The following is a 25,453-nucleotide window of genomic DNA, read 5'->3' on the forward strand; positions in this document are numbered from 1 at the left end:
GCATAATTACTTTTATTTTTGTTTTATATACCACATAAACTGAATCTTACTGTTGTTGTTGCTTATTATTGACTTCATAATCATAAACTTAACTCTGCAATCCAGCTAGAAGGGGAAAGGAAATATGGAGCAAAAAAACTATAGGAGCATAAAGATTATAGGATGCTTCAAGCAGATGGGGGTAAAGGGGTGCATTCTGAGCTGCAGAAGGAGCAGTCTGGTGGTTAAGATAAAACACAAATCAAATGTATTAGATTTGTCCACAGTCAACACGCGATATTCTTATCTTCTTGCTTGTCTTGCCATTCCTGGACACAAAGTGCTCCACAGCTTACACAATAGTCACACCTTCCTCATGTTGCTAGAGACCATAAGCTTGCCATCCAGCTACTAAGTCTTGGCAGTGCAGGTGAAAAACTGGGACCATGTGTTTTGGGTCCAGCATTTACCATGGAAAAGATTCCAGGACCTGTATGCCTCAGGACGAAGTTCTCTTCATCAAATTTTCCCCCATAGATGGACTTGCCACCAGTGCCACGATGGCATGTGAAGCCACCACCCTGACACATAAATCCTTGGATAATTCTGTGAAAGCAGGAATGTTTACAAGCAAGCCCTTTCTTCCCAGTGCTCAGAGCACAAAAGCCTTCTGCTGTCTTTGCAACTTTGTCTGCAAACAGTTCCAAGAAAACCCAGCCCAAAGGCTCCCAGTCAACACTGTTATGGAAGAACACCCTGGGGTACACCAGGGCTGCATGACCGTGATGCGGGAGGTCTGGCAGTAAAGACGGACACAAACGGGAATAAAGTCAGGCCCCACATGACAGGGAAGTTGCAGTGGAGGGGGTGGACAGCCAGAAAAATTTGATAAATGAGGATATGTCTGGAAGAAATATTAGAGCTTCATTCCAACTTTCACATGAACCTTAATAAAACAGTCATATATTTGCTTTGACGATTAAAATGTTTGCACTTAGAGCACAGGAGGTTAACATCCTCACAAGAAAAGGGAGAAAGAAAGAACACTGACACCAGGACTTTTGCTTCAAGTAGTTTCCTTTGCCTTTGCTATATGGTATTTCTAAATGTCTGGCTACTTGTAGGCCTTTGCAAAAGGCTCTTAACTCTCTCACTGGAACTAGATGTGAAAAATTTACATGGAAAGATCTTATAAAAAGATCCTATTACAGACTACAATGTGCATCTTTTTTGGATCATTTTCTGCTCAGGATTCATTCTTTGAGGTATTCCTCTGGCTTTCCTTACTCCAGTGGACTGCTAACTGTGGGAGTTCACTCTGGATTTAGAGGAACTGGCACAATAAGAAGTCAAGCAAACTCTTAGCAGGTAACTTTACTATTGAGGTGGGGCTCATAGGTACTGCCGGGGATACAACCTGATCTTGTGCTGGCACTAGCCTAAGAAGGTAGCATGGAAGTTGCGAGTACTACACTCTGGACTTTTCTAGTTCAAGACCTTCTCAAAACTACATGTATAATTCCTTCTTCTAGACTATGAGCTTGCCAAAAAACTTCCAATAAATTCTTTAGCCAAAGTTTTGTTCTGTCTTTCTTGTAATTGAATCCTAAATGATACAAGGGAAGTTTTTTTTTTTTTTTTTAAGATTTATTTATTTATACAAGAACCAGAGTACAGGCCAGATGAGTGGGAAGGTGAGAGGATTCACCAGAGACAGAGTGGGGAACAGAACTGGCAAACTGACTGAAACACACTGCTGAGGGGAGCAGCGGGCGAGACAGGAGAGGTCTGCCTCGCCATGTGGGCATCTTCACGGCCAGCGGGGATTTAACCCGCGCTGCAGAGGCTACTGAAAGCTTCACAGCGCTGCGCTCAACCGCCTGTGCCAGCAAGGAGGCCTGGAAAGTGGTTTTATATTATCTCAAAGTAAACAAAACTGGCTGAAGGGAAGGAAGGTATGAAATGGAAGAATCTCAGGGCTGTGGGCCTTGGTAAGCTCATTTAACACATCTGAGTGTCAGTCCTTTCACTTGTGAAATGGAGACAAACTCCACTTCTGGTGACAAAGTCAAGGAGCTTTGGAAGGCAAGAAACAACAAACCCTTGAACCACCTTAATTATAAAATATAAAAGAGATTTTTCTATAGGGATAATCCAAAGAAACAAGTGTAAGCAGGTCTTTTCTCTCTGTCTCATCTCTGACTCCTCTAAGCATATCAATTTCTTTCTCTACTGCAGATAAGTTTTTTTTTTTAAGATTTATTTATTTATGCATACAAGAACTGGGGTGTAAGCCAGAGGTGTGTGTGTGAGAGAGGATTCACCAGAGAGAGTGAGGAGCAAAACAGGAGGATATACTGAAATACACTGCTGAGGGGAGCAGCGGGTTAGACAGGAGAGGTCTGCTGCACGCTGTGGGTTGCTCCCTGGCTGGGGCTGCTAATAGCCTCAGAGTACTGAGACTTAATCCCTTGTGCTAGCAGGTAGGCCTAGTCACTCCTCTTTATACAACACAGGGTCTCCTGCAAATCTGTCCCTTATTTAACCAAGTTAGTTAACTTCTTTTATCTTCCTGGAAGGAGAAGAGTTCTTTTTTATGGTAAGCAAAGATAAAGGAAGAGAGAATCACATTTGATTTTGCACTAGTGTCCAATTTTACAGCACTGATATAAAACTTTTCTTTTTACAATAGCCACCAGCCTTTAGAGAAAACACTGATTCTGAATTCTAAGAAAAATAGGAGGATCAATCCTCTCCCCTTTCTGACCCTGGTGGGGCTAGTTCATATTGCATACAGACTCATAGTTTATTGTGAAAACACTTTCACCAACTTCTGCTACAGGGCTAGCAACATAATTAAATTGTGGGGCTTGTTCTTAAGTTATTAAGAATTGCAAGTTACAACAGTATAGCATTAAGTGTGGGGCTTTTATAAGCAGGAAGTCTGTGAGACTGCATAATATGCCTAGCCACAAAGAGTGGGGGGCTGTGCTCAAGTTCAGTTCTCTAACCACAGGTGCTCATAAACAGGCCAGGTTCAGGGCAGGAAACAAACATGAAATCATTCTGACCAAAAACAACCCAATGCAGAGACATACAACTCTCCCTGTATGAATGGCTTTTATAGTGATCCCTCCCCCAGTTCTTTGAGACCTCTTACATAATTAGAAGACACTTGGGAGAGGTTTTCCCAGAATAAAGGAATAATCTGATTAAAGACTACTAAAATGTTTGTGCTTGCCAGACTGAAGCTACTTGCAGTTTTCAAGAGTTAATATTTTCAACTTCTACCCATTAAGGTTTACAAAATCTTCATGTCTAAATTTTAGCCTGGGCACCCTGGGCAAAAGCTGAGGGTCCTTCAATCCCATGGGCTTCCACAGGAAACAGCTATGTTGGCCTGTCTTGTCACTGAAAAAGCAGTGATTATTGCAGTGTGTGTGTGTGTGTGTGTGTGTGTGTGGTGTGTGTTCCCTATGTTACCAGAGAGGAAGGGGAAAGGGGCTGGTAAAAAGGGGTAGAGAGAGTTAATTTGATAGTGGTGAATGGTAAAAGAACATTAGTGGTATGTACAGTTTGGTATACATATTTATTATAATATAATCACTTGGATGAGTGCTCAAAGATGTTTATACTTTCTTTATGTTAAGTTTGTTCAACAATTCAATAATTGTTGAACAATACGGTAATTGTTCAACAATAGGCTACTGGTTGGCTAAGTTGTGGAATAGCCATGTAATCCATTGAATGTAAAATATAAAGAAAGAAATAGGGCCTCCCTGGTGGCGCAGGGGTAAAGTGTCAGTGCTATCAAGCTATCGCCAGCCACTGCAGCATGAGTTCAATCCCCAGCCAGGAAGCTGAACCACATGGCACAGCAGACCTCTCCTGTCTCACCCGCTGCTTCCCTCAGCAATGTATTTCATCAGTCTGCCTGTTCTACTCCCCGCTCTGGTGAATCCTCTCACCCTCCCGCGCATCTGGCCTGTACCCTGGTTCTTGTATAAATAAATATTTTTTTTTAAGATTTATTTATTTATTTATACAAGCACTGGGTACAGTCAGAAGCACGGGAGGGTGAGAGAATTCACCAGAGCCAGAGCATGGAGCAGAACAGACAGACTGACGAAATACACTGCTGAAGGGAGCAGCAGGTGGCAGGAGAGGTCTGCACGCCATGTGGGACCCTCACCCGGTGGCCCAGGATGGAAACAGCACTGCAGAGGCTGCGGGCAGCTTCACAGCCCAGCGCTCAACCACTGCACCACCGGGGAGGCCCTAAATAAATAATCTTTAAAAAAAAAAAAAAGAACAATGAAGCCAAACAACAGAACTGATAGTAAAATTCCATTTTTTTAATAAGAACAAAATTTTGTCAAAAGTCACAAGACAACTTCTGCTCTAACTACCAATCATATATGACTCTTTACTATGTCATCCTGAATTCTTTTTCTTTAGAGTACTGCACTTACACATGTTGAACTTTGCCTTTTTTTTTAAAGATCTATTTATTTATAAATAGGGTGAGAGGATTCACCAGAGACAGAGTGGGGAACAGAACAGGCAGATTGACTGAAATACACTGCTGAGGGGAGCAGTGGGCAAGAAAGAGAGGTCTGCCATGCCATGTGAGTATCTCCGTGGCCGGCCGGGATCAAACCCGCACTGCAGAGGCTGCGGACAGCTTCACAGCAATTTTGCCTTTTTAAAAAAAATATTTATTTATTTTTGCATACGAGAACTGGGGTACAGGCCAGAGATGTGGGGAGGAGGTGTGAGAGGATTCACCAGAGACAGAGTGGGAAACAGAACAGGCAGAATGATCAAAATACACTGCTGAGGGTAGCAGTAGGCGAGACAGGAGAGGTCTGCTGCACCATGTGGGATTTTCACTGGCCGGCCGGGATTGAACCCGCACTGCAGAGGCTGTGGACAGCTTCACAGTGCTGCGCTCAATCCACTGCGCCACCGGGGAGGCCCGCAACTTTGCTTTTTTAAAAAAGATTTATTTATGTGTGCATAGAAGAACTGGTGGGGTCTATGGGAGATGATTTACCAAAGACAGAGTGGGGAGCAGAGCAGGTGGATTTACTGAAATACATTGCTAAAGGGAACAGCGGGTGAGACAGTTCTGCTCTGTCATATGTGGGTTAGCTCTTTGCCTGGGGATTGAACTCATGCCACAGCTCTGATAGCTTGATAGCACTGAGACTTAACCCCTACACCACCAGGGAGGCCCTATCTGTACAGACAGAACTATCTGTACAAAGTTCCATGTGTTCAGACTTTATTCAATGCTCTATCCTCAGTTCCTAAACACTTAGATATTCAATATTAATGTAAAAATATGAATCATGACCCACAAACATATATGAAACACATATCTTCACACATGGATTTTAAAATGTTACATATTTTTTAAAGAATATGAGTTTATGGGACTAAAATCTCTATGATCTGACACAAAATACTGAAATATCCTAAAATAATATTTGTAAAATTTTTCCTGTTGATATAGCAATCTTACTTGTATAGTCTCATTTGGTCCTTATAATCTCCTTATGAGGTACACAGAAATAGAAATAATTAAAATAGACTTACCCAGTAGGCAAAGCTTTGGTCTGGGGTCAAAATGGTGAACTGACCAGACTGGCGACTGGAGGATATTTGAGAATGGTATTACAATGCTGCAGGATTCAATAAACTGGGGTTAATGTGAGATGATACAACATATGAGGACAATAATGTAAAAGAAGCTATAATGGACTTCCCTGGTGGAGCAAGGGGTTAAGACTTCAACCTATGAAGCTATCCATGGCCACTGCAGCACAGGCCGGCCAGGGAGGTACTCGCATTGCTCAGTGAACATCCTGACTCGCCCGCTGCTCCCCTCAGCAGTGTATTTCAGTCAATGTGCCTGTTCAGCTCCCCACTCTGTCCACTCTATCTCTGGTGAATCCTCTCACTCCCCCATCCCCATCTATGGCCTGTGCCCCAGTTCTTGTATGCATAAATATATAAATCTTTAGAGAAAAAAAAGACTTTCTGAAAACCTTTCTTTTTTTTAAAATTTATATATTTATGCATACAAGAACTGGTGGTGTAAGCCAGAGTTGCAGGGGGGAGGGGGTGAGAGGATTTACCAGAGAGAGTGGGGAGCAGAACAGGGGGATCCACTGAAACACACTGCTGAGGGGAGCAGCGGGGTGAGACAGGAGAGGTCTAATGCACCATGTGGGTCAGCACCCTGGCTGGGGATGGAACTCCTGCAGCAGTGGCTGGCAATAGCTTGATAGTACTGAGACTTAACCTCTGCACCACCAGGGAGGCCCCTGAAAACCTAATTACAGGATGTTTTGCATTAAGAAAGCACTGGACCTAACCATTAGGTAGCACATCTTGCCTAAAGAGCAGTGGACAAAATAGGAGGAGGATAGATTCTACCTTGAAACATACTGGGAAAGATAAGAGAGAAGAGTGGGCAAAGAAATAATTCTGTGGTCGAAATCTGTGGCCGGCTGCAGCTATCCTCAAAGGAATTTTTGTTTTGTTTTTTTGCTTAAAAGAACTGGAGTATAGGGCCTCCCCGGTGGTGCAGCGGTTGAGTGCTGGGTTGCGAAGCTGCCCGCGGCCTCTGCGGCGCCGGTTCGATCCCCGGCTGCTCCCCGGCCACCGGAGGAGGGTCCCACATGGCGCGCAGACCTCTCCTGCCGCCCGCTGCTCCCCTCAGCAGTGTACTTAGGTCCTTCTGCCTGCTCTGCTCCCCGCTCTGGCTCTGGTGAATTCTCTCACCCTCCCGCGCTTCTGACTGTACCCAGTGCATGTATAAATAAATTAATTAATTTAAAAAAACAAAACAAAAAAAAACTGGAGTGTAGGCCAGAGGTGTGAGGTGGAGGTTGGGGGTAAGAGGATTCACCAGAAACAGAGTAGGTGACATAACAGGCAGATCTACTGATATACACTGCTGAGGGGAGTAGCAGGCCTGGCAGGAGAGGTCTGCTGCTCAGTATGTGGGTTAAGGCCCCGATAGAGCTCAGGCCACAGTGGTGATATAGCGCAGAGACTTAACCCCGGCCACCGGGGAGGGCATTTTCTCAAAGAATTTTTATGAATTTGGCTAAATCTGAAATGCATAATTTAGAACTTATTTGAGCTGCAAATGTATTACTTTAAATAAATATCTACTGTGGAAAAAACCCTGCATGTATTTGTACCTTAGCTTTGCTGAAGTCAAGTTTTTCAACTGAGGTCCCAATCGTGTTCAACTCATTCTTTTCTGTTTTACTCTCCATGCAACCAAATCTATGACCATTACAACGTTTATTCTTTCTGTGCGTGTGGAGAAGGGAGAAAAAGGTGAGAGATACCTGGTAAGAGAATGTTCTTCCCTGCTTCACACTATATATTTGTACTCATTCCTCAAAACCCTGCTTAGGCCCAACAACCGGGCTCGTTTCTCTTCAAACTGGAGACCCACACACCTGACAGGGCACAGCCGCCCCCCAAGCAGTGGCGCCTCAAGGAAGCTGCCCCAGCGGGTCGCAGGGGCTGCTTGGCCCCGCCCACGCCCGAACGGCCGGGGCCCTAAGTCCCGCCCCCTCCGAGGATTTCCCAAAACCCCGCGCGGCAGCGTCAGCCGCGCTAAGATGGCGACTCCCATGCATCGTCTCATAGCCCGGAGACGAGCGTAAGTGAAGGCCGCGGGGCGGGATGGGGGCGGGGAGTGGTGCGTCAGCTGGCTGGTGACCCGGCGCCGGGATGCAATTTTGGTGGCGGATCCACAGTGGGGACCTACCGATGGTAGCCGTTTGGCTCACGCGTTCCCTGCTCCCGACGAACGGGGCCTGGGCGATAAGTTTGGGGCTCGTGGAATAGCGATTTCGCAGAAGCCAGCGGCGTGAAGTCCGCGGGGCGGGATCTAGGGAGTGTCTGAAGAGAGCCTCGTGTTTGGTTTTTGAGGAGTTGGTCGCTAAGTGGTTGATGTCCCCTTACCCACCCCGCCGCCCACCCCACACAAGATGGGGGAAACCCTGAAGCACTGACACCCCCACTCTCTCCTACATAAACCTTGAGCTCCCTATGCATCCTCCAGTCCAACTGGCCTTTTCTGCCCCTTTCCAATGGCCTCCCTAGACTGTAACATAGACTTTCCTCCCAAGTTAACTTTCCACTCTCTGTCTTCAATAAATATTCATTTATTCATCTCTGCTCTGTGTGAGACTTTGGGTATAAAAAGTTTTTGGAGATGGGATCCTGCTTTCAGGGACCTTACATTCTAGTGCAAAGAGTCGTTATGTTTTAAGTAATTTATCAACTGACAAGAACTTTGAAGGACATAAGATAATGAAAAAAGAAAAAGACCCACATTCGAATGGTTGGACCGAAAAGCATCTCCTAAGAGGTAGTAATTATTTGAACAGACTTTGAAAGTTTGAGAACGGAAGTTGTCATAAGAGGCTTTGGGGATTTGTGGAAAGGGCATCCGGACTGTAGCATCACTGCTGTCAGACAGTTCTTAAGAACTCAGTTCTTAAGTGATTATTGTGGCTAATGAGGGAGAGTGTCACATGGTTTGCTGTGGACAGATAATGCTGGAGTATCCCAGATGTCCTTTTCTTGTAAAGTCTTTTTTTCTTTTACCAACCGGCACCCCCAGACAACTGCCTGCCACTTTTTCATTCTCAGCATTTCGTCATCACCATTTGTACATTTATATCACTCAATGTCTGCTAGCATCTGTATATTTGCTTATATTCCTTTATATACATTTTTTTTCTAAGAGCCCTATTCCTTCTCATCTCCCCTCCATCCCTCTCTACCTCTCATGCTTCATGGGAAGTTCCTTGAGTATAAGGTAAATACTTAGTGGTCATGTTATAGTAGGACATCCTTTTCCCCCTAACAGTCAGAGTAGTATGCTTGGTAGAAAAAGAAGACTTTGGATTCAGACAGTTATGAGATAAAAATTAGGGTGATGATAATGCTAAGGCGATGTCATCAGGGACCACTCTCTAATTCTCAGGTTTATTCTTTTAGATGTTGATTCCATACTTAGATAGGTTTAAACCCTTAGCTTCAAGATTGCTACAGAACCTAGAGTCATTTATATCCTTCAGCTTCAGGTTGATAGCATCACATTGGTCTAGAGTGGTTTACATGCCCCACCCTGAACCATGTCTATGAGATTTTATACCTCTGATTGACTTAGATCTCATTTTCTTCCCAACACATGGAAGGGGTCTCTAAACTCAGTGGTCAGAGGAGGTAATGAATGCTGGCTTTGCAAAACTATCTAATGTCCATTGTAAATGTGAAGTGACAGTAAGATTTATAGCACCTGAAGTAATTGGTATTTCTTGTTTCAGAATTATCATAAATTAAATGTTCACTTTCTGCAGTATGCTTTTATTTGGTATAGGAGCTTCACAGAAGAAAAGACAAATCTTACTTTTAGGAACTTGGAACTTCAGTATTGTCTGGAATAAAACATATGGTATATAGTAAAAGCTATTGTGGTATACAAACTGTAAGTCCCCAGAGACTTGGAGATGGACTGGCCCTGGAGAGTTTAAGGGGTATTTTTAGAGAAAAACAAGAGAAATGTATACTTTTCATATTATGTTTATCAAAAAGTCTTAATTTCATTTATAAGGAACATACATTACTTCCATAATAGCAAGTTTTAAACTTCCTAAGTTATGAGAAGTGAGACAGTATTATTGCCATTCTTTGTGAAGTCTTTGATCTAATGGGTGCAAAGGGGAAATGAAGAAAAGAGAGAACCTGAGTGAACTCCTCATTCAGGAGATCTTTTAGGAACTTAATTTTAAATCAGTTGAAATGTTATTTTCACTTTGTAAATTGTAATTACATATATACTGTAAGTAGATTATAGAATGTTACTACTATCTGACCTCATTTCTTTTACTAAACATTCCACTGGATTCCACTACTCTCGCTTCTCTTACTCTGAAGGGTATAATCTACTCTTGATTTAATTAGAAAAGGTTATCTAGGGCCTCCCCGGTGATGCAGCGGTAGAGCGCTGGGTTGCGAAGCTGCCCGCGGCCTCTGCGGCGCTGGTTCAATCCCCAGCTGCTCCCCGGACACCGGAGGAGGGTCCCACATGGCGCGCAGACCTCTCCTGCCGCCCGCTGCTCCCCTCAGCAGTGTACTTCGGTCCTTCTGCCTGCTCTACTCCCTGCTCTGGCTCTGGTGAATTCTCTCACCCTCCTGCGCTTCTGACTGTACCCAGTGCATGTATAAACAAAACAAACAAACAAACAAACAAACAAAGAAAGAAAGAAAAGAAAAGAAAAGAAAAGGTTATCTAACTTTGGCATGAAGACCTCCAGTAAGGATATACTCACCTCCTGAAGTAGCAGATTGCATTTTTCACATCTCTCAAAGTGTTTACGTTCATTAAAAGTATTATCATATTTATAAAGATAAACCCTGCCCCCTTCTCACTCTATAGCTTTTGACCTAACCTGTGATTTCAGTCATTTAAAAACCCAGTTTTCCACTTGAATTGCCACCAAATCAAGCTTCCCCTGTCTTGTACTTGTATTGATTTTTCTGGACTTAAGTGTCAGATTACTTTTACCCTTGTTAAATTTCATCTTACTAGATTCGACATAGAGCTCCAGCTTGTCAAGACCTTTTTGGATCCCGATTCGGTCATCTGTCGCATTAGCTTTGTGTCAACTACAGGTTTGCACATCTATGTCCCCATCCAAGTCATTTATAAAATGTTAAACAAGACCAAACTGAGGACTGCAAGCCATCTCTGGATCCACTCTATTTGCTTCAACCATTGAACACACTCTTTGTCCAGGATTTCATTTGACCTACCTGATTCTTCTGTTTTGTTCACAAAGAGAGACATTTCCAGATGTCTTACTGAAATACAGATAGCCAAAAGACAATAAGGGTACCAGTCTGTAATGATTTGATACCTTGTGATCATGACTTTTCCTTCTGAATGAGTTAATAAATCTAACCAGAATTTTGCCTGGAGTAGATGTCAAGTTCACTGTTCTACTTTGTGGCATCTACTTTTTCCCCATTTGAAAATCAAAACAGCATATTGTCTATTTTCAGCACTGCCAGAGTTTCTCATATTACCAAAGGTAGTACATCAGTCTCACCTGAAAAAATCTCTGGTATTTGACTTAAACATACTCAGAATGGATAACGTCCCTGTTACACCTACTCCTCGGTTTTATTCTCATTCTGGATATAATTGTGTTTGAGTTAGGATGAAAGCAAAGTAAAATTAGTTCTTTTTGCTACTTACCATATAATATGATGAATTTTTGGTAGCCTGTTTGCCTAGCACTCCAAATACTAAGTCTATCCCTTGATTTTGATTCCTTGTGCTTTAAATATAATTAAAACAAATAAAACCATTTTCTATATTCTTGATATTTTTCACTATTCTCAGCTCATTTTGGCAGGAGGCTTTCAGATATTTTTCTTGTAGTCCTTCTCTACTCTTTTATATTCCTTAGTTACATGTTCCTTGAAAAATATCTTTAAATTTTGTTTTATAATTTCACATGCTATCCATGTTCATTGTAGAAAAATTAGAAAATATAGATAAGGGGGAAAGTACTATAATCTTACCCCAAAGATTGTCATTGTTTACATCTTAGTGTTTAACTTTAGGCCATTTTCAACACTTTAAATTTTCTTTATTGATATATAGTATCTTTTTGACCAATTCCATTGTTGTGAGGTAGTCAGGTTTTACTTTTTTTTTTTTTTAAGATTTATTTTTATTTATACAATACAGGCCAGAGGTATGGGAGTGTTGAGAGGATTCACCAGAGACAGAGTGGGAGAAAAACAGGCAGACTGACCGAAGACACTGCTGAAGGTAGCAGCAGGTGAGGCAGGAGAGGTCTGCCATGCCATGTGGGTATCTCCCTGGCCGACTGCAACCCACGTTGCAGAGGCTGCGGACAGCATGACAGTGCAGCGCTCAAGCTGCTGAGCCACTGGGAAGGCCCAGGTTTTACTTCTTTTTTTTTTTTAACTTTTTTGTCTTATTTATTTAAAGATTTATTTATTTATTTATTTTTATACAAGAACTGGGGTACAGGCCAGAGGCGCAGGAAGGTGAGAGGATTCACCAGAGACAGAGCCAGGAACAGAACAGGCAGACAACCGAAATACACTGCTGGGGGGAGCAGCGGGTGCGACAGGAGAGGTCTGTCATGCCATGTGGCGTCTTAACCCCTCGTGCCACCGGGGAGGCCCTAGTTCTATAAATTCTAACAGATGTATTTTGTCACCTAACTAGGACCAACTCTAAATATTGAACAGGGCCTCCCCTGATGGCACAGCGGTTGAGCACTGGGCTGCGAAGCTGCCTGCAGCCTCTGCAGCACCGGTCAATCCCCAGCCACCAATGAGGGTTCCACATGGCGTGCAGACCTCTCCTGACGCACCTTCTGCTCCCCTCAGCAGTGTATTTCGTTGGTCTGCCTGTTCTGTTCCCTGCTCTGACTCTGGTTAATTCTCTCACCCTCCCGTGCTTCTGACTATACCCAGTGCTTGGATAAATAAATAAATAAATCTTTAAAATAAATAAATATTGAACAATTCTATCACCTAAAATCTTTCTCTGTCACCCTTTTTAAGTAAACCCTTGCTTCAGCTTCTGTCTCTGACAACCATCAATCTTTCTGTTCCGGTAGGTTTACCTTTTGTAGAATGTTGTATGAAAAGAAACAGTCTGGGGCCTCCCTGGTGGCACATTGGTTGAGAGGGCCGTGCTGCAAAGCTGTCCACAGTCTCTGCAGCGCTGGTTCAATTCCCCACCGGCCAGGGAGTACCCCACAAGGCTTGGCAGACCTCTCCTGCCTCGCCTGCTACTCCCCTCAGCAGTGTCCTCAGTCCGTCTGCCTGTTCTGCTCCCTGCTTTGGCTCCAGTGAATTCTCTCACCCTCCTACACTTCTGACCTGTACCCCAGTTCTTGTATTAATAAATGAATAAAAATCTTTTAAAAGAAAAGAAACAATCTGTAATGGTTTGAATACAGCTTTTTTACCTAGATTCTATGAGATTCATCCCCTTTCTTGTATGTATCTATAGTGCATTTTTTAAATTGCCAATAGTGTTCCATTGTGTAGATAGATACACAATGGTGCTGTGCCTGAAACATTAGTTCTTTAGGTTAACTTAAATTTTGGGTAAATGTCAAGAATATATTATTGTCAGAGTTATAGAACCTGGCCCATAATGCAGGAATTAATTGATAAAAAGTCTATCATAAACAATATATGCGCTCTTAAATGCACACCTATTTTATATATTTTTTTATTATTTAAATTTTATTTTTATATTCCCCTTACAATTACAACCCCCTTATTTTGACCCAAGCCCTCCTTTCCCTGCCCCCACCCCCCATAGAGTGTCTCTGGTTCATAGTTGTTTGTCGATTTTGATTTTCACTTTCTTATAGTTATTCATTTTCCTGGTCCCTTACTTAAGTTTTCTAGATTCCTGCTATGAGTGAGACCATCTGGTATTTTTCTTTTTCTTTCTGGCTTATTTCGCTGAGCATGATCCCTTCCAGCTCCATTCATGTTGCTGCAAATTGCATGTGTTTATCTTTTTTGAATGCTGAGTAATATTCCATGTGTATATGTACCACATCTTCTTGATCCAGTCATCTATTTTTGGGCATTTGGGTTGTTTCCAAAGCTTATCTATTGTAAATAGTGCTGCTATAAACACAGGGGTGCAGGTGCCCTTTGGAATTGATGTTTCTGTGTCCTTTGGGTAAATACCTAGGAGTGGAATTGTTGGATCCTATGGAAGCTCTATGTTTAGTAGGTCAAGAAATCTCCACACAGCTCTCCATAGTGGTTGGACCAGTTTGCACTCCCACCAACAGTGCAGGAGAGTTCCTTTTTCTCCACAACCTCGCCAACATTTGTTGTTGCTAGTTTTTTTAATATGTGCCATTCTCACTGGCCCACACCTATTTTAACAGTCATTCATTTTACGAACATTTGCTGACCACTGATTACGTGTTGGTAGAGCATCCACATGGGATTATGAACTGGCTTGCTGAGTCAGCAGGGTGTGGACGGCATCCAGGTGGGGGATGGTATAGTGCAGGATGTCAGATCCCAAACAGGGTAAGGTGGGGGTATACACAGGGCAGTTCAGCACAAATTGTTACCCTGGAGTCTACACATAGGAGGGAAAGTGTAATTTGGTATGGGATGTCAGGGCCTTAGCAGAAAAGAAATGTGTCCAATGGAGGGGGTTGGCAGTGGGACCCCAAGCAGGGTGAGAGCATGTCCACATAGAAGAGGAGGTATGAGCAGAGTAGCAGATCCTTGTGAAATGAAGAGATCATCTAGGAGTGTCTCAATAATGCTGGGTCTTCCCCGTGTGTACAGGAGGTGTGCATGTTATTGCAAAATTTCTATATGGCTTTTTCTCATCAGAAAAAAAAAAAAAGAGGTCATCTGTTTGGGTGCGAGACGGGCAATAGGCAACTGCTTACTTAAGAACTGACAAGTAGGTAAATCTGGTAAGGAGAGTTGGAGCCAGATTTCTCATTAAAGAAGGAAAAAATAATAGTCCTGTGAAGTTGGATTAGAACTAAAATTTACTGGTATGAATTCATGGTTTTCAAAATACATAATTACATAGCTGTAAATTGTATATTTGATAGCTGAATAGTTGCATGTTCCCTAGCTCTGTCCAGAGAGAGTACATGGGAGCAGCAGTCCAGTAACAGTGAGTACATGTGTACCCAGATCTTTACTCTAAATATCATCAGGCTTCATCAGACTCATTTCAGGCTGGTACAGAGAAAGTGTAAGATGAGCCTGGAACTTTCTGTTATACTGAAAATCAAGGAAATGCTTTAAGAACAAAGGAGCCATGTCAAAAGAACACAGAATCCAGCTTGAACAAATCTAGAACAAAACAAACCATAGTGGGCCTCCCTGGTGGCTCAGGGATTAAAGTCTCAGTGCTATCAACCTCTGCAGCATGAGTTCCCAGCCAGAGAGCTAACCCACATGGCACAGCAGACCTCTCCTGTCTCGCCAGTTGTTCCCCTCACCAGTGTATTTCAGTTAATCTGCCTGTTCTGCTCCCCACTCTGTCTCTGGTGAATCCTCTAACCCCCACACCTCTGGCCTATACCCCAGTTCCTGAATGTATAAATACAAATAAATCTTAAAACAAACAAAAAACCATGATTATGGATTACAAATAATAGAATAGAAAAATGAGCTCATATTGATGAAATCATTAGGTGACTAATTTTTTTAAAAGGATTTATTTATGCACACAAGAACTGGGGTACAGGCCAGAGGTGTGGAGGATGAGAGGTTTCAACAGAGACCGAGTGGGGAACAGAACAGGCGGATTGACTGAAGTACACTGTTGAGGGGAGCAGCGGGCAAGGCAGGAGAGGTCTGCTGCACCATGTGGATAGCTCCCTGGCCTGCTGGGGATCACACTCGTGCTGCAATGGCTGCAGATAGCTTCATAGGTTGCGTATTAACCCCCAGCGCCACCAGGGAGGCCCCTCATTGAATAAATTAACTAAAAATTTAATGAGCAGGAATGTATAAGGAATACAGTGTTGACCTGACAGGGATCCATAGCTCATTTCTGTTATATTCCTGCCAAAGATGTATGACCTGAATTTAATAATGCAACGTTATTAGATGTGGTGGCCAGCCTCCAAGATGATTTCCAATGATCTGTACCTCCTGTATTCTCACTGTTGGGTAACCTCGTCCTAGATTATACCAGGGTTGATCTTTGTGACCTGTAGAATACAGTAACATCGGTGCTATAGTATTTCCAAGATAAGGTTATAAAAGATGGTGATTTCTTTCTTGAGTTGTCTTGGTCACTTACTCTTGGGAAAACCATGTTATGAGCTGCCCCCTAGGTAGAGACCAACATTTCTTCATAGGCAGACTTCAAGAAGTGGAAGTCTCCTGCTAAAAGTCATGTGAGTGAACTTGGAAGCAAATTCTCCAACTCAAATTAAAGCACATCCTGCCAAATAACTGTCCTATAATCTTCAAAAAGTGTCAAGGCCATAGAAAGCAAGACACAGCTGAAGAGCTCTTTCAGGCAGGAGACTGAAGCCCAACATCTGTGCTAAACTAGATTTTTCCATTAAAACATTATTGGGGGGCCTCCCCTGGTGGTGCAGGGCAGTTGCGCGCCGCACTGTGAAGCTGTCTGCAGCCTCTGCAGTGCCAGTTCGATCCTAGCCGGCCCACAAGGAACCCACATGGCGCAGCAGACCTCTCCTGTCGCGCCTGCTGCTCCCCTCAGCAGTGTATTTTGTCAGTCTGCCTGTTCTGTTCCCTGCTCTGTTTCTGGTGAATCCTCTCACCCTCCCGCGCATCTGGCCTGTACCCTGGTTCTTGTATAAATAAATAATCTTTTTTTAAAAAAATAAATAAAACATTATTTGGGGAGGGCCTCCCTGGTGGCTCAAGGGGTTAAGCACCGCACTATGAAGCAATCCGCAGCCTCTGCAGCACAAATTTGATCCCCGGCCAGCCAGGGGTAACCCACATGGCGAGGCAGACCTCTCCTGTCTCTCCCGCTGCTCCCCTCAGCAGTGTATTTCAGTCAGTCTGCCTGTTCTGTTCCCCACTTTGTCTCTGGTGAATCCTCTCATCCCCCGCATCTCTGACCTGTACCCCAGCTCTTGTATGTATAAATAAATAAATATTTTTTAAAAAAATTATTGGGGGCCTCGGTGGTGGTGCAGCGGGTTGAGCACAGCGCTGTGAAGCTGTCCGCAGCCTCTGCAGTGCGGTTTCGATTCCCAGCCAGCCAGGGAGATTCCCAAATGTCACGGCAGACCTCTCCTGTTGTGGCAGACCTCTTCTATCGCGCCCACTGCTCCCCTCAGCAGTGCTTTCAGTCTGTCTGCCTGTTCTGCCCCCGACTCTGTCTCTGGTGAGTCCTAGCACTGTCCCGCACCTCTGGCCTGTACCCCAGCTATTGTATAAACAGAAAAAATAAAATCATAAAAAAAAAACCATTATCGGACACTTGAAACTTATACGGGGTCTGAAGGAATATTTCAACATTAATTTCTTTTTTTTTTTTTTTATAGAGGCATGTTTTTATTTTTTTATTTATTTATTATTTATTTGTTTGTTTGTTTTTTGTTTATACATGCACTGGGTACAGTCAGAAGCATGGGAGGGTGAGAGAATTCACCAGAGCCAGAGCGGGGAGCAGAGCAGGCAGAAGGACCGAAGTACACTGCTGAGGGGAGCAGCGGGCGGCAGGAGAGGTCTGCTCGCCATGTGGGACCCTCCTCCGGTGGCCGGGGAGCAGCCGGGGATCGAACCGGCGCCGCAGAGGCCGCGGGCAGCTTCGCAACCCAGCACTCAACCGCTGCGCCACCGGGGAGGCCCTTAACATTAATTTCTTGATTATGATGGTTTCATTGTTATAGAGAATGCCCCCTAGTTTATAGAAAAGCAGTAAATTATTCCAGGTTGACTAGCTTCAGGCTCGAAACTTAGAAATGGTTAAAGGGGTGGTGAGAGGGGATAGTTCACAAGTGATTCAGAAAAAATTCTTTGAGCTCTACATATAATTTTTCTGTAAGGCTACAATTGGTTCAAAATGTTGTGCTTGTTATCTATATAGCTGTGCATGGATTTCTACTGCATTAATACCTACAGATGGAATTGCTGAACATAGGGTATATCTCTTTGAACTATGGTAATTTTTATTTCAAAATGATTGTTCCAGTTTGTATTCATACCAGCCGTGAACGAGTTTTCCTCTTGCTATAGATTGCTGCTAACATTTGCTATTGCCAGTTTTTAATTTTAGTCTATCTAGTGGGTGTCTAGTGTTATCTTTTTTTTTTTTTAAGATTTATTTATTTATACATACAAGAGGGGTATAGACCAGAGGTGTGGGGGGTGAGAGGATTCACCAGAGACAGAGTGGGGAACAGAACAGGCAAATTGACCAAAGTACTGAGGGGAGCAGCAGGCGAAATAGGAGAGGTCTGCTGCCCCATGTGGGTAGCTCCCTGGCCGGCCAGGGATCGCACTCGTGCTGCAGTGGCTGCAGATAGCTTCATAGGTTGCATCTTAACCCCTTGAGCCACCAGGGAGGCCCCATCTAGTGTTATTTTGAATTCATTTCTGTACAGCTCCAAGGTCCATGTTCTTAAGCACTCAATGTACTGCCTTGTCATTCAATATAACAATTTAAGGTATATAATTAAGCGTATTTTTAGTAAACATAATTTCATGCTTTGTATTGTTTATGCTTTTCAGGGCAGAAAATTTCAAATCAAAACTCTAATACCTTTTTTTTTTTTTTGCTCTGTAGTGAAGCAAATAAACAAAACGTAAGATGTCAGAAATGCTTGGAATTTGGACATTGGACTTATGAATGCACAGGAAAAAGAAAATACCTACATAGGCCTTCAAGAACAGCAGAACTAAAGAAAGCCTTAAAAGAGAAAGAAAACAGATTACTATTACAACAAAGGTAAGTTTTCACGTGTGACATGCAAAGTATATTTTTTATCTACATTTATAAACTTTATTATTAAGGAGCTAAACGTCTTGTGATGGTTATCCCAATTGAGACTATAATAGTAGGGAATGTTTAAACATTATTACTGTGTGCCAAGCACCGTACTAAACTCTTTACAGCTATTAGGTTACTTAAGCAGCATATCTGTACCATTAAAGTAGGTACCATTGTTATCTCCACTTCACATATGAAGAAACTGAGGAATGGAGAAGTTCAGAAAATTGCTGAGTATCACTTAGCTAGTAAATAGAAAAATCGTGTGTTCAACCAACCAACCTATCTTCACAGTTCATGCTCTTAATCATTTTGTTTTATTGCCTTGATTGCCAATGAAATGACAGCAGAATACTATGAGGTAGATTATATGAATAGATATGGGAAGCTAGCTAACATAAGCATCCAAGATACTTACATTAAGTATATATAGGAGGGTAGAGAATAGTATATGCATTGTGCTATCATTTATATTTAAAAATAAGAAACGGGGGCCTCCCTGGTAGCACAACGGGTTGAGCACAGCGCTGTGAAGCTGTCCACAGCCTCTGCAGCGCGGGTTCAATTCCCAGCCAGCCAGGGAGATTCCCACATGGCACGGCAGACCTCTCCTGTCTCGCCCACTGTTCCCCTCAGCAGTGTATTTCTGTCAATCTGCCTTTTCTGTTCCCCACTCTGTCTCTGGTGAATCTTCTCACCCCTCACACCTCTGGCTTGTACCCCAACTCTTGTATGCATAAATAAATAAATCTTAAAAAAAAAAAAAAAAAAAGAATGTCACTATCCACAGTCACTGTAGCATAAGTTCAATCCCCGGCCAGGAAGCAAACCATCACGGCACAGCAGACCTCTCCTGTCTTGCCCACTGCTCCCCTCAGCACTGTACTTCAGTCAGTCTCCCTTTTCTGTTCTCTACTCTGTCTCCGGTGAATCCTCTCATCCCACCTCCCCCCGCACCTCTGGCCTATACCCCAGTTCCTGTATGCATAAATATGCATAAATAAATCAATCTTAAAAAAAAAGAATGTCAGGCCTCCCTGGTGGCGCAGCAGTTGAGCCCTGGGCTTCAAAGGTGCCTGCTGCTCCCCTCAGCAGTGTACTTCGTCACTCTGCCTGTTCTGCTGTCCACTCTGGCTCTGGTGAATTCTCTCACCCTCCTGCACTTCTGACTGTACCCAGTGCTTGTATAAATAAATAAATAAATAAATCTTTAAAAAAAAAAAAAAAAAGTCATTCCAACATTTACTTTTATTTCTTCATTTTTATTATACAAGTATCTTGATTACAGAAATACATAAAACTACATGAATTAAGATAGGGTTCTATTACATAAAGACTACTGATTTTTGGTTCAGTGATAAAATGATGGCAGTGTGTGAATTTCAGTAGTCGTGAGTTCTTGTGGTATAATTTAATAAATATTTCTGCTTTTTTTTAAAGATTTATTTACTTATGCATACAAGAACTGGGGTACAGGCCAGAGGTGTGGAGGGTGAGAGGATTCACCAGAGACAGAGCGAGGAACAGAATAGGCAGATTGATCGAAATACACTGCTGTATTTTGAAATACACTGCTGAGGGGAGCAGTGGGCGAGTCAGGAGAGGTCTGCTGCGCCATGTGGGTTGCTCCCTGGCTGGGGATTGAATTTGTGCTGCAATGGCTACGGATAGTTTCATAGGTTGTGTCTTAACCCCTTGCGCCACTAGGGAGGCCCCTATTTCTGCTTATTGTACAATGTCGTAAAATGACAAATAAGTGACTCTTTACATATTTATATCTAGGAAACAGGGGTCGAAGCATTTTCTAGAAAATATAGAGCAGTTCAGACTATAGAAATGATAAATTTACAGGCCAGTACTATACTAATAGAAGTAATTCTATAATTTAAAACTTGATTTAGTGTGCTTGTTTGGCAGAAATATAGCAGCAAGCCATCTGTATATTTCATTAAAAAATTGCCAGACTCTTCTTTATAAATAGTGTCAGGGAGCACAGTTTGAAATATTAAGTCTGTGGTCTGTAATCAGGACCTAACAATATTTTAGGGACGTGCAGAAAAAGAATGGGTATTTTAAATTAAAAGGCTGCTTTTCTTTTAATATGATATGGTCATTTATAATATGACTCTGGAAATCTAAATTACAAGTTACAGCTGTTGTTATGCTTTTATTTGTTTTGTTCTGTTGTTCAGTAAGTGGTGGCTTAGTCTTGTCATCTCAAGTTCATAACTAAAAAAGAATCAAATTGCTACACAGCTTATCCAGCTTCTAAGGTACAGATGATGAAATCTATCTTGCTTAAGTGTTCGTTCATTGCGTATACCATATGTAGCTTACAACAGGAAACTCTTCTTTTGGTTACCCCATGGAATACCAGGCTCTGGACACATGTTATAAAAGACAAAGTGTTATCCAATGTAAGAGTGTAGGGGATAGCAGAATGGGGTTGTCTGAGCTTTGTGAAATCACTCTACTAATAGGACCTTTTTCTCCCCACACCCCATTTTGTATTTATCAGCATTGGAGAAACTAATGTAGAGAAAAAGACCAAGAAAAAAAGGTATGTGTGGCTTTAGGAGTATTATATAGATAATGTATAATACTAGTTAGAGGGTTGTGAAGAGTGATTTTAAAATAATAATTATAAGATCTGAAAATGAAGTCTTTTATTTATAATTCATTCTATTCTGATATGTTCCTCTCTCTACTTGTCTGGAATTTATAGCCTTCACTTCTTTTTTCTCCAATTTTCCAGAGTCCTTCCTTAGAATTAATAAATAATTTCTCTTGGCAGAATAGGAAATTTATTGCTAAGAAATTACTGATCAGGGCCTCCCTGGTGGCTCAGTGGGTTGAGCACCGTGCTGTGAAGTTGTCTGTGGCCTCTGCAGTGCGGATTCAATTCCTGGCTGGCCAGGGAGAAACCCACATGGCACAACAAATCTCTCCTGTTGCGCCCACTGCTCCCCTCAGCAGTGTCTTCGGTCCGTCTGCCTTTTCTGCTCCCTGCTCTGTCTCTGGCGAATTCTCTCACCCTCCCGCATCTCTGACTGTACCCAGTTCTTGTATGAATAAATAAATCTTTTTTAAAAATTCTATGTATAAAAAAATAAATTACTGATCAGCTTTATCTGGTCTAAAGTAGTTATGATTGTGAAATGCTTACCACTCTATATCATGTTTTTTTTTTTTAATTTTTCTTTTTTTAAGATTTATTTATTTATTTATACAAGCACTGGTTATAGTCAGAGGCTCGGGAGGGTGAGAGAATTCACCAGAGTCAGAGAGGGGAGCAGAACAGGCAGAGTGATGAAGTACACTGCTGAGGGGAGCAGCGGACGCAGCAGGAGAGATGTCGCACCATGTGGGACCCTCGCCGACTGGCTGGGGATCGAACTGGCACTGCAGAGGCTGCGGGCAGCTTCACAGCCCAGCACTCAACCGCTGTGCCACCAGGGGAGGCCCCACTCTATATCATGTTTAAATAAACCCAGTTGTTACACTGCAGTTTTATTCTAACTTTATTCACTCAAACATAACATAGTGGATATACTTACCTTAAACTCCATCCAAGAGAGTTAAATTACTAAAGTAAAAGACCTTGTTGAAGTAGTGGGAGGAGCACTTTGGGATTACTGTAGTTAGGCCATCTCCAGACCATAGCATGCTGGCAGAGCTTCAGTATATACATGTACATGTCATTCATTTGAAGTTGCTTTTAAATTTTTTATTAAATGTCAGCTTCCCATGCATCTAACGGTCAACTGTCCAATAGGTCTAAGAGTGTCACCAGTTCTAGTAGCAATAGCAGTGACAGTTCGGCCAGCGACTCTTCATCAGAGAGTGAAGAATCATCTACCTCATCCTCCTCAGAGGACAGTGACACTGACGAAAGCTCCTCCAGCTCATCATCTTCAACCTCTTCCACAAGCTCTTCTTCCTCCTCTGATTCCGACTCAGATTCCAGCTCTTCCAGTAGCAGCAGCTCTAGCACAGATAGCAGCTCTGAGGAAGAGCCACCAAAGAAAAAGAAAAAGAAATAGAATTGCTTCATTTATCTTGGACTGATGGACTACAAACATTAATGTGATTCTCAAAAGAGAATCAAGAAAATGTTAAAGCCAAATAGATTCATTGGTCAAAATTTGTAGAGTTTAAAAAATTCTAAGTGTTCTACATTGTCAGAGCAAAAAGAGTATTAAATGTGAATTTTATATATATATATATATATATATATAAATAGACACACACACACTTTTTTATTTTAAGGGTGAATTTTGTTTTTCTTTTTTATCTTTAAAATGTCTCTAGGGTTTAATCAGAGCTTAAATATAGTATTTCTGTCTTTGTGATGAAACATGTTCTTTTTTCTCCTGTGAAATAAATGCCATACTTTGTTATATGTTAATGGTATATAATCAGATATGCTTTCAGGATAATGCATCAGACTATCTGGCAATGAATTTGTAATGATTTTGGTCTAATGTTACTATGTAAGACTTAATACATTGTTACTGTAAGCTTAGGTGTTTTCCTACTGTTAATAAATGTGCTCTATTTTTATGTTTATATTCAGAAATTATTCTGATTTCTTTTCTTAATGCAGAGTTCAAGGAACCCACTAATATACCTTTTGGATGATACGAGCTTCAAGTTGCTGTGTTGTATCATTCATTTTCCTCCTGTTCTTGAGTTACCCTTTTCAGGAAAATCATTCTGGAGGTACATGAAAAGGAACAGAAATCTAAAACTACTTAGGAGACTAATCTTGGTGCCTTTGATAAATTCAGTGTATCAGAAGAGAAACAGTTCTGTAAAAAGATAACATAAGTAAAGTGATGTAAATGTCTTTGTATATTAATATGCTGTGAAAGGTGTCATTCAATAGAAAAAAGGAAATAGGAAGAGGTAATTTTATAGAAAATTAGAGCAATGTCAGATGCCTTTCATTAAGATTTTTTAAAACTTTCTAAAGATTGCCTTTTGCCATTTTTGCAATTATGGTATGACAGTTTATATGGTAACTGGTCAAATATGACAGTCTACTGCAAAATATGAATTATTTGGGTTAATATGGTATGTTGTCAAAGTATATATACAGCCGGAATCAGCATGAAAAGTTAAAAAAGATATACTGCACAATTATTTCTTTAAAGTGCTCTGTTGTGGTGAGATTATTTGGCTTAACATCAAATTCTGTGATGTCTTAAAGCTTTTTGGAAAGGTATCATTTGTAGAAAAATCTTGACTTGGATTAAATATAGGTTTTTAAAACTGAATGTTGTATTTTTAAAAATATTTATTTATTTATGTATACAAGGTGTGTGTATGGGGAGGGGGAGGTAACAGGATTCACCAGAGATAGAGGCGGGAACAGAACAGGCAGATTGACTGAAATACACTGCTGAGGTGAGCTTAAAGCCAGACAGGAGAGGTCTGCTGTGCCATGTGGGTTAGCTCCCTGGCTGGGATCCAACTCATGCTGCAGTGGCTAGTGATAGCCTGATAGCGCTGGGACTTTTTTTTTTTTTAATACAAGAACCGGGGTACAGGCCAGATTCGCAGGTAGGTGAGAGAATTCACTGGAGACAGAGCAGGGAGCAGAACTAGCAGACTGAAGAAATACACTGCTGAGGGGAGCAGCAGGTGAGACAGGAGAGGTCTGCTTCACCATGTGGGACCCTCACCAGCGGGCCGGGATAGAACAGGGCGTTGCAGAGGCTGCGGACAGCATCATAGCGCTGTGCTCAACCGCCTGCGCCACCAGGGGAGTCCCAAGAGACTTTTTTAAGATTTATATATTCATGCATACAAGAATCAGGGTACAGGCCAGATGTGTGGGAGGGTGAGAGGACTCACCAGAGATAGAGTGGGGAACAGAACAGGCAGACTGACTGAAATACACTGCTGAGGGGAGCAGCGGGGGAGACAGGAGAGGTCTGCTGCACCATGTGGGTATCTCCCCGGCTGGCTGGTATCAAACCCACGCTGCAGAGATTGTGGACAGCTTCACCAGCTTCACAGCGCTGCCCTCAACCGCCTTCACCACCAGGGAGTCCTGCACTGAGACTTTAACCCCTGCCCACCAGGGATGCTCCTGAATGTTGTATTTTTTAATATTTTTATGAGAAAGTAGTGGAAACTTACTTTTGAAGAAAATGGGCTTCTATTTAAATATTGAAGTATGTAGTTATGAGTTTAAGGAGCCTGTAATTACCTGTATTACAGAACCATCTGCTTTCATAACTAAACTTTCAACAGATGTTTCAAAAACTCCATATAGACAACAGTTGACAAGTAAATTTAATAAATTATTTTTTTTTTTTATAGAGGCATGTTTTATTTATTTATTTGTTTGTTTGTTTGTTTATACATGCACTGGGTACAGTCAGAAGCGCGGGAGGGTGAGAGAATTCACCAGAGCCAGAGCGGGGAGCAGAGCAGGCAGAAGGACCGAAGTACACTGCTGAGGGGAGCAGCGGGCGGCAGGAGATTCTGCGCGCCATGCGGGACCCGCCTCCGGTGGCCGGGGAGCAGCCGGGGATTGAACCAGCGCTGCAGAGGCTGCGGGCAGCTTCGCAACCCAGCGCTCAACCGCTGCGCCACAGGGGAGGCCCTAATAAATTATTAATTCAACACATATTACAATATTCATAGCTGAGCAGGTAACCTGAAGGAGAAAAAAATGGGTATGCAGGTTGCATCACTTGCAATTAAATAAATTTCACAGTTTGTGCTCATTTTGTTATCTTAAGTTTCCATTATCTTTGTTAGCTTAATTCCAGTTCTTACTCCTTTTGAACATTTAAACAAATTCTAATTCCAAATGTTTGCTGTTACAACTATTAAAAGATGTGCCTGAAGAAGTACAGAGGGCAGAAACTACATTGTTCT

At 42.2% G+C, this 25,453-nt stretch overlaps 1 protein-coding gene and 1 pseudogene across 1 annotated transcript; one reads left to right on the plus strand and one right to left on the minus strand.

The window, feature by feature from the left end:
• Window positions 1-250: 250 nt before the first annotated feature.
• LOC119242917 (peptidyl-prolyl cis-trans isomerase A-like) lies at window positions 251-7,274 on the minus strand (annotated as a pseudogene).
• A 327-nt stretch (window positions 7,275-7,601) lies between these two features.
• On the plus strand, window positions 7,602-24,852 carry ZCCHC10 (zinc finger CCHC-type containing 10). The gene is made up of 4 exons (XM_037509336.2): window positions 7,602-7,669; window positions 18,356-18,517; window positions 21,078-21,119; window positions 22,335-24,852. The coding sequence occupies exons 1-4, from the start codon at window positions 7,629-7,631 to the stop codon at window positions 22,600-22,602; spliced, it is 513 nt and encodes a 170-aa protein (XP_037365233.1). The 5' UTR covers window positions 7,602-7,628; the 3' UTR covers window positions 22,603-24,852.
• The last annotated feature ends 601 nt before the right edge of the window (window positions 24,853-25,453 follow it).

The sequence above is a fragment of the Talpa occidentalis genome, unplaced genomic scaffold, assembly GCF_014898055.3.
Source record: "Talpa occidentalis isolate TD23 unplaced genomic scaffold, MPIMG_talOcc4v2.1 talOcc4.13, whole genome shotgun sequence".
NCBI classification, from domain to species: domain Eukaryota; kingdom Metazoa; phylum Chordata; class Mammalia; order Eulipotyphla; family Talpidae; genus Talpa; species Talpa occidentalis.